Genomic DNA, 13285 nt, shown 5'->3' on the forward strand with positions numbered 1-13285 from the left:
GACATTATATTTTATGGTTTTGACCATGGAGACACTACCACTTTTGTCCACAGGAGCCCCCAAAATCAACACAATATGAAAGTTCCTTGCAGTAGCTTTAATTTAATGAGAGAAGGAAGTTGATTCTAACCAAAGCTTCCGTCATTTTAATTTGGAGGTGATTTATTCCTGCACCTCTCACCTTTTCTGACCCCTTTTTCTGTTTACTCCTTAAAATAATGAGAAGCAGCAGAGATGAGCTCACTTTTCACCTACTAGGTGTGAAACTAAAACACGTTCGCACAGTGACGGAAGTGTAAAGACAAACCACACTCACTCACACAAACACACACACTTGCATGCGCAGACAATTGATTGATCAAACATGCACATGCACATATGCACACACACACACACAGTCCACAGAAGCCACACCAACTGTTTGAGACAAATATATACACAGGAAGTGCCTCCCACTCCCTTGCCCCTACTCGCTGTCCCTCTCTCTCCCTCTCTCTCCCTCTCTCTCTCTCTCTCTCTCTGTGAGCGTTACTCATGGTAGTGTGTTGCTGAGCAGCAGCCAGTCGTGTTTTTCCCCTCACCGAGCTCACACTCTCTCTCATCCTCTGCTCCTCTGACTCTCTTGCGCGCTCTGTGGCTCAGCGGACAGACGAGACCTCTCCTCTCCTGCTCCTCTTCCTCGCTTACCATCTGTCATTTCACTGCACTTCCTTTATCAGTTTTTTTTATATACATTTCTCCCACTGCCTCCCCCCACCCCTGTGCCAGGGGCATTAGTGGGGGTCCCAGTGTGTGTGTGTGTGTGTGTGTGTGAGTGTGTGTGTGCATGTGTGTATGTGTGTGTGAGGTCTCGGCATGGAAGCTGTGGCACTTTATACGTTTCGTGCCACAGAGGGCGATGAACTCAGTTTCAACAAGGGAGACATGCTCAAGGTAAGATCTATCTATCTATCTATCTATCTGTCTATCTATCTATCTATCTATCTATCTATCTATCTATCTATCTATCTATCTATCTACTGTATCTATGTATGTATGTATCTATCTATCCACAGATTAGAGCACGTCTTCTATACCTCTTTGCCTCCACTGTGATAATTACAGCAATTATAACTTTCACGACTACAGCTCTGACACTCTGTATCCAGGTGCCGACTAAATGCAGAGCAGCATGGGAAACCAGCCTACACAGCTTGAGTCTATATTGAATATTACAAACAGTGAAACAATTTATTTGAGAAAGTTATTGTGATTGTGCAGGAATTTCTTTTTTTCAACTTCAGCAGCTTAAAAAGTGTTTGTGTTGCACTCTGTAGCAAAAAAAGAGACTAGTTTAAGGGAATAGTATGATGTATAGTAAGTCCTTAGACCTTCCAGTGGAGCGCCATCACACCTTACTTCAGAGAAAATATGAACCGTAGTCGAGAAACACAAACAACAGCGAGACACATAAGTTTTTGATCGTGTTTGAATTGTGCCATGGAGTTGAAATATCAGACTGTGAAGGTGTGTAATAAGAAAGACCACACACCCAGAAGGTGCATTATGAGATGTCAGAACTTTCTCCCTCTAAAAGCTAATGTTAGCCGCTGAAGCTACAATGCCTGTGTGTTTTTGTACTGGGATGTAGTCAAGTGAGCCGCGTCCAATGCGGTGGTTAACGTTTGTCAGTTATCTTCACGCTGTTAACATAATCTTGCTTAAGTCCAAATGGTTGACAAACGTAGTTCAACTACAAAAAACCTATGACAAACTGCAACTTTCATAACTTTATTATAATTATGCTTAAACATCATATGTGTATTTTGTAACATCATTCAAATGGGACCAAAAATAATTTGTCTCTTGCCATCATTCATATTTTCTCAAAATTGAGGACCACGAGGGGAAGGGGCTTCACCTTTCTATCCCCTTTTTGCTGAGGAGAAGATTGATACCACTCCCATGGCTAAGCTAAATATGTAAATATGAGTTTTTACTTTTATGTTGTTTTAAAATTTTGCTTTAAATTTAGTTTAGCTCCTCAAGTCTTTGTTTTTATTATTTTTTAAACAACAAAATTTTTAACATATGTCAATTTTTAAATTATGAAACTTTCTTTAATAAGCAGTGCTTTATTTACTCATAAAAACACATTTGACACGTTACTCCTCTCGGGTTTTTAACTGTGACTTAATTGTTGTTTTTTTAATCATGATTTATGGATAATGGAGCTTATTCCTTTTCATTTACATTTAAAATGGAAGATAAATATTTTGAGTAAGCTCCTCTTACAAGAGAAATTACCTTAATGTGGCCCTTGATTAAAAAACAGTTGCAGCAAAGACATATAAATACACAAATGAAACAGGAAATACACGCAGTACACCTGTAGTTTGTGCCACTACTATTTCTGTAAGGGTAATTAGATTGACTAAATGTAAATGACACTAAATATGCAATATGTATTGCTTGTTGTGTTGACAAATTTGACCAAATCTGACCAGACTAAAGACATTTACTGTATATATTTTTATTTTATTTAGTGAGTTCATCACATAACGTCATTAAACAGTGAGTTGACATCTGTACACTTTAGATTAGCTGTTTCCCCATGTTTCTGGTCTGTAAGCAAAGCTAAGGTATCCTGTTATATCTTCATATTTAGCTAACGAACATGACAGCAACATTTTTTCCCCAAATGTCAAACTTCTCCTTTAAAGAAGTCTAATTTAGGATGTCCTACCAACATTTTCTTGAAGCTACAGCTGTTGTGTTTTTCGGATGGATAACACGCCAAGCGCAGTCCTGAGATAGTTCCTGCACAGCTGGAAATTATTGTAGTAGAAAATTGTCCCTGTAAGACATCGGCAGTAAACCTCAGATTTAAAGAGCAAGAGCTTCTCTCTAGACTCCCGCCACGAGATCAATTTCTCTACCGGTATAAGCCTCAGTTGACCAGAGTGCACTTTTGCTGCGGGACACGTATTGCGTCAGGGTCGGCTTTAGCTTTTCCTTGGCTGGGAAAACCCCTATGTTCTTGTTCTCATTATCATGACAGCGCTATGGCCGCTATAGGCCATATATTACTAGTTTGACCATACTCTCTGCTGGTGTTCTGAAAGGCATTCTGGGAAATGTTCACTGTAAAACTAACAAAAAAAAAAAAAAAAAGCTAATGTCCATGCTGTTTGCTAAATTTGTTCACTAAATTTGAAAAGACAAACTGAGGTAATTTTGAAATTATTCAAAACAAGTAAAGTTTCCTAGTCAAATAAACTAATAAATAAATAAACTATAAATAAAACAAATAAAGACGTCTTCACTCACCGATGAACATTACAAACAAATTTGATTTCCTTTCACTTTTTCTCAGTTCTTCATTTCACACAAAGAACCTTTAGCTGCGTCTGCCTCTGTTTGAGCTACTTTGTTCCAACTCATGTGAAACTGCTCCCAGTGAACTGATTAAATTTTAAGCTTAAGAGACTGAATTCAATACTAACCATCATGGCTCGCAATATTTTCATCATTGTTAAAACAAGCCACCATGACTGATCTTAAAGTGTATTAGAGACACACAGACAGTTTTCTTCATATTTTCTTCAAACTATAAAAAAAAACAAGGTCTCTGAAGAATTCCGAAACAATGCATGCTGGGAAGTCTCCTCATACGCTGATCGTTTTTCTTTACAAACCTAATTTAACGAGTTGATTGAAGTGTGCTCAGTGCATACATTCAACATTTCAATTCAAAAGATTTCCAGTTAAGAACTCATGTCTACAAGTCCTCAAGTGTTCTGAAAATAAATACTTGAAATTTTAAAGTTTAATTATCTCGAACAAACCAAACTGTTATATTTAAGTTAATGAGAAAAGAATAGTTGATTCTTTGAAATTTGTTTATGATTTTTCACAGTGTTTGAAATCACTTAAGATAGAAGAATGTATGAGTATGTATGAGGCAGCTGGAGGGAAACACCCAAAATAACCCATGACATGTATTTGGTTATGTCTATGAGGATAATAATACCTGAGGATGGAATTTACCTTAAAATGTATGCAGTAGGTTGGTATATTATTCATTCCAGGCAGGCTCCATTCCAATAATAGACGACATATGAATAAAGCAGCTTCTCATTTCTGCTGTCTGCTCAGTCATTTTCTTGGAGCTGAGTGTCAGAGTATGATGCAGCCAAAATGAGGTGACATTTAGTTTTGCTGCCTTGTCAGTTCGTTGCTACAGTAAATAAATCGGATTCTCTACTCCCTGTGGTATTGATGCGCAGATACCACTTGGTAAAGTCTTTTAAATCTACCTTTGAATCACAATGTGAATAGATGTTGACTTTGGTCACTGAACTGCGACATAAGACTTGTGCTGATGGCTGTACGTAGGTGATGGCTATAGGCTGTAGTGACACATTTGTCGCTAAAATGGGACCGACACTTAGAAGATTCCTCAGCTCATGTGCCACTTTTTCTTTCTTCCCACTGGGATAAACTGCCGTCTCATCTCAGCCAAACGGCTCCGGTCACACCTGGGTCAAACAGTACTTTTAAATAATTCTTCGCATTTGCTCACTCCTGCCTGCAGCACCAGATGGCCTGAGCGTTGTAATGTCATAACAGCTCATAAAGCCTCATGCTCAATCAAACCACACCTTTCCAGCTAAAAAGCTTCCTGTACAATCCTAGAAATAAAGGAGCTAGCTATAACCATAAAGCATTCTTCACCTTGTCTCCCTTTTGGTTCTTGGTTGTACCATTTTTGTACCACCTTTTCAGAAGCTGGTTTTCCACCATATTAGCTCTTGGTTCTTGAACTGATTCCATTCAAATTCTTGAAACCTTGGTTCTATCTAGTAAACCAGCTCATGTCTCCAGCAGTTTTGAGAGGAACCATTGTTATCAGGAATGTCGTCAACAGAGGGTGTCGCACGATGCACCGCAACCTAGAGAATATGAAACGCTCACTTTGGTTCCCAAGGAGAAGCTTCTGTATTTGGTTCTAGGTGCGAACCAACTTTTCAGGCGCCAAACCTTTTTTTTTTTTGTGGAAATGCACAGAATGACTTAAAATTAGGTGACTGAACAAGAATTGGCTGGTTCCATGTTGGTGGAAAAGGTTTAAGGGAGTCCTGACTAGAACCCAACATAAAGGGTTATACCTAAAACCATCTGTCAAAGGTTTTACCCAGAATCCCAGAAGGATTTTAAAAATCCTTTAAGAAGTCTTCTAATGAACCCTTGTGGAAACCATCTTCAGAACCCAGCGGTTCTTGGTAAAGCCTTAGCTCTTCAGGAAGAACTCTTTTGGAAGCCTTATTTCAAAGAGTGTAGGTTGCAGACCTGCTCCTTTTCACACCTTGTTTCCAGTATGGAGACAAACAGGAAGATGTTATGTGGCTGAGTAGAGCGTACACTCATAATGAAATTATAAAAATGCTTGCTTCATGGTTAAAATTTCAAAAAGTAGCTGCTCTGACATTCTGTTTAAAGCTGGAAGACAGTGCGGCCAAGTCCGACACAAGGGACTTGAAACTAGAGCACGAAAACACACGTTTCTTTTGTTCTCCAAACCCCGACACATGAATGAGACAGTTTGGGATTTAAATAGGATTTGGATCGTGTGACAGGCTCTGGCAGCAACTAGAGTCACAGGGAGTAGCCAGGTAGTACGCTCAGTAAGCTAGTGTGATTTTTTAACAGGATTTCACTATCCACAATCTCTTGTAAACACTGCAGTTGTTCAAATACCTAAATGAATTATTCATTTATCATTATCAGTAGTTTAATAAAACACCATTCTAGTATTTTTGTTTACTTTATGGTGTGACAAAAAAAAAAGACCCAAAACCAGAGAGAGTCTGTCTTTATTTGTGCCTCAAAGAGGCATTCAGGTGCAGGGTATCACCTGACCTGTTTCAGCCTCATTAAAGTAGAAATCTGTCTGATATTTACTGCAAAAAGACATTAAATGACCATGATTTGTGATTCAGAGATTAAGGAAACATGCTTGACAACAATGCTACAGCCATGGGATTTGAATCCGAGTTTAATTCCCAGAACATAAGTATGTGACGACCTGGGAATGAGATTCAACAATCCACCATCTCCAGCTTTCTGCACCTTTAAGAGCTTTGTTCAGATATTTACAGTCTATTGCAGATGTTTATGTAGGACATTTCAAAGCATTTGGAGTTCATATGATTGTTATTTTAAGGGCCTAATTATGTAATTGTTAAGTCCATTTGGTATGGTCTGGAAGGAGCTGACGCAGGCACAGCTGAATCAGTGGGGGTGGTTGTGGATAAACATCCTAATTATACATATCTCAAATACACATGAAGGAGAAAGACAGAAATGGTGAATGGATTCCACTGAGCTTAGACTCACTTAGACTGTGTTATTTTCCACGAAGTAATATGAACAAAACATGGATGATTAAGGATTTTTTCCATGATGCATGACTTTACTCAAAGATAAACCCTCGTTTGACTACAGTTTACTGTAATAAACAGTGGAGCAGTGATGATGCAGCGTCTTGTCTTGTCTGTGAGGTTAGATGTAAACAGCAGCAATGAGATGGGGATGACAGTATGGTCGACATCGTCAGATAAAAAGTTCAACATCTGAGAAATGTCGTCCATCAACTATTTTGTGTTTGAGCACCAAGCAACACCTTGATCCTGGATATTGTGGTGAAGCAGGTCTCCTTCTACAGGACGTGTCAACAGTCTCTGATTTCCTGGTTCTTGGCCTGCTTGAGTCCCATTTCATTTTCCTGACTTGACATTAGACGGAAGCAGCCTTAAGCCCAAACTGGATTAACACGACTCTTATTATGACTCACCTCCACTCATCCTGGGGTGGTCTGCGGCTGTGGGTTTGACTGGTCTGGGTGGGTGGTCCAATATATTGTATTAAACTGCCTAAAAAATAGCAAGGGGTTGTTTAAAAGGGATTCTTCTTACTTCTCACTTATAAAATGTTATTTTCAACTACCAACTGATTTAAAGGGCGATCACTGATGACTGATGCTCTCAACAGTAAACCATTCCTTAGCCTGCAACACATTTTAAAATGCACGTACAAGTGCAACCATTAAAATACATGGTGCATGAAATGAAGTTCCTAGAGGCAGAGAGAGGACAGGGCAACTTTTTGGCAGATGGGCCCTACCCATCATAGTTTCACTGAAGTCCTCACTGGTGGGATACATTTCAGTATTTCAGTTTTGCATATTTACTCTAACTGAGTTTAGCTGATAAGGCGTAGCAGAACTGTGATAAAAAAAAAAGAGCTCCAAAAAAAGCTCTGTACGTAGAGATAAAGAAAATAAGGGGTTTATAAAACATGTCACCGCAAGCCAAGCATAGGAAACAAAACAACAGCTTACAATATCAAAATGACAAGGAATGTCACAGCTGGATTAGAATACTGAATAAAAAATGACAACAGAAGAGAAAAGACAGTGACAAGACTGATAAAATATAAGAAAGGATAAAAAAGGTAAATATTCAAGCAGTTAAACTAGAGCATATCAGGTCATAGCGTGTCTCTGAAGACTGTCCTCTGCTGCCTTTATCACCCCAGTGTTTCTAAGCTAAAAACTGTCCATTAAAGAAAGTAATTTACCATCATCAGTCCCTGTGCGTCTTCCACACTTCTCCTCTCTTATGTGCAGCAACATAATTTCTAGGTTAAATGAGCAACATGGAATAATTGTGTGTCCAGGCAAGTTGTTTCTCCGTGCCCCCTCCTCCTTAGACTCATGGAAGCTCAGGCAGGCTGCAAGAACTCTGCAGGAGCGCAAGATGAGTGCATCATTATAATTCGACAATAACAAGGACGATGAGTCCTGCACTGTAAATTGATCATCTCTTTGTAAATGTCAATTGTAAAGGTAGCCTAAAGGTATGCCTATAATCCTGAAAACAAAAGTACACTGATCCAAAAATTGAGGCCCTGGTGTTGGAGTTCACTGACTGCCTGCCAGACTCCAGCATTTATTTCTTCGAAGAGATTATTAATGATTTCTTCCAACTCATAATCAAGGAAGACACCACAGCTGTAGTGTCAGAGAAGCGAGTATTTGCATGTTTCATGAATCGCTGATGACACATGGTGGTCATTTTATGATTTTCTACAGCAGCGGTTGCCAAACTGATACCAGACAAAGTTTGGGAACCACTGTATTTCAGCAAATATATTACAGATTTGTCCTTTAATGCAGTTGTTCGCTGGCCCTTGTTTGTGTAATCATGAACAGCTTTATGTGGCATTTCGAGCTTGCCGATCATCCTGTGTTCTCTGGAAGCTGTGTGAGCTGAGGGCTTCGGTTCACGCAGAGATGAATGAAAGCCACTGTACCGGATAATAGAGGAAGAGAGGCCCGGCGAGGAGATTGATATACGGGGAGCCAGAGAGAAATGAAAGTGGCCTTTCACCCGATAGTAATAGCCTGCGTCAACATCATTATGAGTAATATTTCATCTGTGTTTGTGTGTGTGTTTGCTCCCAGATCACCAACATGGAGGATGATCCGAACTGGTACACAGCTGAACTCCACAACAGAAAAGGCTTTGTGCCAAAAAACTACATCAACCTGCGGCCACACGCGTAAGTACACACACACACACACACATGCACACATCTTTAACTCATCTGTAAAGCGCATGAGTACATTTCACACGTCCAGCACTGGTCTATCTAAACAGCTCATCAGTGAGTGTGTGCAGCTTGGGGGCGTTTTCTGCTCCGCTTTGGACATCTGCATGCCGGCATAAGGCAGCTTACCCAAAGGGACACACTCACTGGCTGCCTTACGTAATCACACATGATACAACCGTGTGTGCGTGTGTGTGTGTGTGTGTGTGTTTACAGTGAAGCTGCTGGTACACCCTGTTTCTCCATCAGATGGTCATACACCAGCTGGGTTCTACTTTTTAGCTGTGACAAACCCGAAACTGACAACACAGCCATTAAAGCAGCTCTGGTTCGTTAATGAACGCTGATGTACGGTCCATCTGGGGCTGCCTTGCGAAGTTTGTGCACACTGTAGGGAGATGTGTTGTCTGTTGGGATGTGTGTTCGTGAGTGATATCGTCAAAGATCTAAAAAGTAAAAACCCAGAATTCTGACCTAATGACCTTACCTGAGAGGATCCTACAACTAGAACGTGGCCTCCATATTGGATGTCTCACTTTGCTCACCTGAGTCATCAAACTGACTGTTAGTGCAGAGAACAGGTTCCTGAAAGCAGAGCATCATTTCTGCAAACCTTGCATCCAAACTGCTCTGTTAAGCAAGACTAATGAGCACAAAAACAGACATGAAAAATGACACTTTACTTATGCTCCAAAGCTGACAACTGAAATCCAGCATGTTGGGATTTGTTTTGTGTGCATATTTAGCAGCGTGTTCAAAAATAACTTCACAAATGTGCTAATTTTACATTTATTGTTCTCCATCCACCCTCAACTTCTCTTTTGTGTCTCTGTCAGCATTGATCTGTGAGCCTACTCTCGTGAGCTACTTTTCTTTTGAATGCTCATCCTTTTCATCCAAAATACACACATCAAAAGTTATCAGACATCCAAACAAATTCATTTCTCAACTTTGAATGTGCAGAACTGTATCACAGCCGCACAGAACACAGTTCACATGCAAAAGACAGTTACATCAATGTTCTTGTTCTGTGTTTCTTACTTTTTCTTGCTTTCCTCCAGATGGTTTGCCGGTCGAATATCTCGAGGCGTGGCAGAGAGTCGTCTCAGACACAGGGAATGTGGTGCTTTTCTGGTCAGAGAGAGCGAGAGTGCCCCTGGAGAGTTCTCCATGTCTGTCAGGTAGGAAATAAAAAGTCGTTCAGGGATCCATTTTTTTTTGCACATTTTAAATATTTTTTCATGCATTTGTTTGGCACGTGTGTCCATAACCAACAGGGCCTGTCCACAGCTAATCTTGTGTACAACTCAACCCATAAGTCAATTTTTTTAGAACATTTATGACACTTCACTCCTCTTAACCTTAATCTTTTACAGTTACTGAGAAAAATATGTAATTAAATTATAGCTACTAATTAAAACATTGGTGATTACAAATGGATTACATCCAAAAATTGTTTTTGAGTTGCCTGGCGGAGTTCTGCACAAGTCCTTGTGTATTTTTTTGAGCCACACCACCTCCTTTGAGTGTGGACCTTCTCCCTCTCTATTCTGAGTCCTTACTATGAGTCACCAGCTCAGGGCATCTTATATAGCTGCAGATGGGTTTACACTGAAGTCGTTTGAAAAGCCTGGTGTGTCGCTTTCAACTGCTAATGGGTACTGTCCGCATCTGTACGAGCTGCCGAGGGGTGGTGACGAAATATCAGTATCTGACTGAGCTGCTCTTCTAGTTGCGCTTGCATGTGCTGCATTCTTAATATGAGTTTAAAGTCTTAGCTTGATTTTTGTACACCTCTTTGATCTATGTATTCTTTACATATTATTCCCATTGTCTGTGTTTCCTCTTATTACTGCGACAGCACTGTTTCTCCACAGGGTTCATTAAAGTTTCATTCCATCTCTTATAATGCAATCTAATTAAATTAGCATATCTATGTAAACATATACCGTATGCACAGATGCACACGTCGCTGCACATGCAGTGTACTGTTTATTCATTAATAAAACTGAGTGTTAGCCAGCGCGAGTGTGTGTGTGTGTGTGTGTTTATGTTGGTGGCAGGGGATCAGAGGAGCAGGAAAGGAGGAGGAGAGTAAAGAGGATAAGGTGTGGGGTGGAGGGAGAGGGAGGATCTGCAACCCCTCTGGCCTGATGTGAGCTAATCCTGTCTGGCACACCGCGGCATCTGGAGTTGCTGATGGGGCCCGATCGCTTGTCTTGTCAGGGGGATGGCGGTCAGGGATGCAGCTGAGGCTTGGTGTCGTGCTCCTGGGGGCTGTGTGGATATTGGAGCTGGAGAGTTGGGATGTGTGTGTCAAAGGGAGGTCTGGAGTTTGAATTTTGGCACTAAACGCCAGACTTGGTACTAAAGGTTGGCTCTCATCTGAGCTGCAGGGGCCATAAGACAAACTGGCTCAAGTCAAGGGGTTAAGAGCTGGATTTGTGGGTCGTTTTGCGGTTGTTTTTTTGACAATGTCTGGGCATGATAGCTCTCTCCCAGTGGATTTAGGACAGGTTTTTGGAAGCGTTAACGGAAAGGAAAGGAAAAATAAGTTGTTAAGGGAACTGAAAGGGAAAATTAGAGGGAAGGAAGAGATGTGAGGTGCTGCGTGTAAAACAGGTTTGCCAAGAGGGGACAGAGAGGATTTTGATGCTACTTGTTTTTTTTGGCTGTCTGTTGATGTCTCTCTGGCTCTTGTTGGATGGTGTAGCAGCTTGAAAATTGGGTCAGGTGTTTGTGAGCGTGAGTGTGTGTGTGTGTGTGTGTGTGTGTGTGTGTGTGTGTGTGTGTGGTCCTTGCAGTGCTGACAGCTCCCCTGTCAGAATAGACGTCTTGACAGCAGTAACTGCGAGAACTTCAGTCCCGGCTCAGCTCGGCTCAGCTCGGCTCAGCTCGGTCCGGCTTTGACGTCAGTCCGTGAAAATTTGATCCGCTTTCACAGCCAAGAATGAAGCCAAAGAGGGAGTTTGTTCCTTCATATACAGGCAGACCGCCGTTTAGAGTTAGAAATCATCAACAGTGGTTGGAAAATAAATTTGTGATGTTTTTTTTATTGAAATGAACATCTGTTGTTGTATTTCATTAGCCATATTTCATAGCTATGTACCAGTTTTGTGGAATCCTGCATATTTATTGTAATAAAAGTAATAATCGTTAAGTTGTAATTGTCACTTAAAAGTCAAGGAGAGGCCCTGTGATCAGGGCTGTAGCCAGGATTTTAAAAATTCTGGTGTCATGAGAGCCCACAAGGGGTTTTTGAAGTGTGTTGTATATGCATTTTCAAGAGTAACAATAATAATCTGATAAATATCTGAAATAATGTGCCTCCAGCAGCAACATTCCCTTAAATATCTTGTATATTTTCTCTTAATTTTCTCTTAAGAGAAAGGAAAAAGAAAAAGAATTAAAGAATTTCCCTACTTTTTATCAACTGATTTATACTTTTACTTTACTTTTTAGCTGACACTATTATTTATGAATGTATTTTGTTATCATTTGACTTCAACTTGTCAGTTTCTGGGCACCAGTTCTCTTCAAATTATTTGTTTTGTCCGACCAACCCTAAAATTTTGAATTTAAGATTATAAAAATAGATAAAGGCAGCACATTTGTGAAGCAGGAAAAAGACTTTACTTGGCCATTAAAGCTGGTTCTTTATCTGTTTGTTCAGGTCCAAATGTTCTGTAACAACCCCGAGCAGGAAACACTTTATATTTTCTTTATTTACATGTGAATATATATATATTTAAATTATAATTATAATAGGCTATATAACTTGAATGTAATGTATTCTCACCATGAATACTTTTGCCAGTAAAATGTATCTATTCAAACATATCTGTCACATAATGTAAATGTGCTGGCAAGATGAAGCCAATCTTTGTTCACAACAGCTTTAGAAATCTGTCGCTTTAACATTTTAAGAAATATGCATATTCAAATTTTTTTTTAAAGGACCCCGAAAAATACATCGGACCTGACCTCGGTGTCCTCAGCTGTCGCTATGAGCTTGACTTTGACTCTCTCTGACAGACACATATGTAGCTTTAAATCACCAGCTATTTCACTGTGCTGAAGGTCTATGTAAAGGTGTTAGAACATGGTGTCACTATAACATATATTATTCTATCACTACAAAATTGTTTGTCATAAAAAAGTCAGCTCTGTGTTCAGCCTTTGTGTTCTGCTGTTGAATTTCTCAGGCTTCATTGGTCAATTTAATTAACCATCAGAAAGCAGTCAGCAGCTTTGTCTATCATTCCAGTACATTCAAATTATGACAAAAGCACCCTGCGGGCAGGGTTTTAGTAATAAAGTCATGACTGCAAGCTCCGTCAAGAAAATTGTGACAATACAATTTTCAGATTATCACATAATAAAGTCACAGGACAATGATCAAATTAAACTCTGGCAAGAAAGTAATAACTTCTTTAGTTATTTATTTGTAGGCCTTAATAATGTGAGTTTAAAAATACAGAAAATATCCAGCAATGTAGAGTGCAAACTTCCTAAAGGTTTCTAATACCCTTCAGAAAAAATAGCAAGTGACCTGACCTCAGTGTCCTTGTTGTGGTTTTGACTGGGGACCTTTACTGGAAACTTAGTCACAACCACTTCCTGAGATTTCTTG

General features: G+C 39.9%; 1 protein-coding gene across 1 annotated transcript in view; it reads left to right on the top strand.

The window, feature by feature from the left end:
- The first annotated feature begins 538 nt into the window (after positions 1 to 538).
- The window catches only part of grapa (GRB2 related adaptor protein a), a 40957-nt gene continuing 28210 nt past the window's right edge, over positions 539 to 13285 (top strand). The window contains exons 1-3 of the mRNA XM_084743747.1: positions 539 to 933; positions 8507 to 8604; positions 9714 to 9833. Coding sequence (XP_084599873.1) covers positions 856 to 933; positions 8507 to 8604; positions 9714 to 9833 — 296 coding nt within the window. The 5' untranslated portion in view covers positions 539 to 855. The remainder of the gene's footprint in view (positions 934 to 8506; positions 8605 to 9713; positions 9834 to 13285) is intronic.

This window comes from Lutjanus erythropterus, chromosome 19 (genome assembly GCF_056507025.1).
Source record: "Lutjanus erythropterus isolate fLutEry1 chromosome 19, fLutEry1.hap2, whole genome shotgun sequence".
In the NCBI taxonomy this organism is placed as follows: domain Eukaryota; kingdom Metazoa; phylum Chordata; class Actinopteri; order Lutjaniformes; family Lutjanidae; genus Lutjanus; species Lutjanus erythropterus.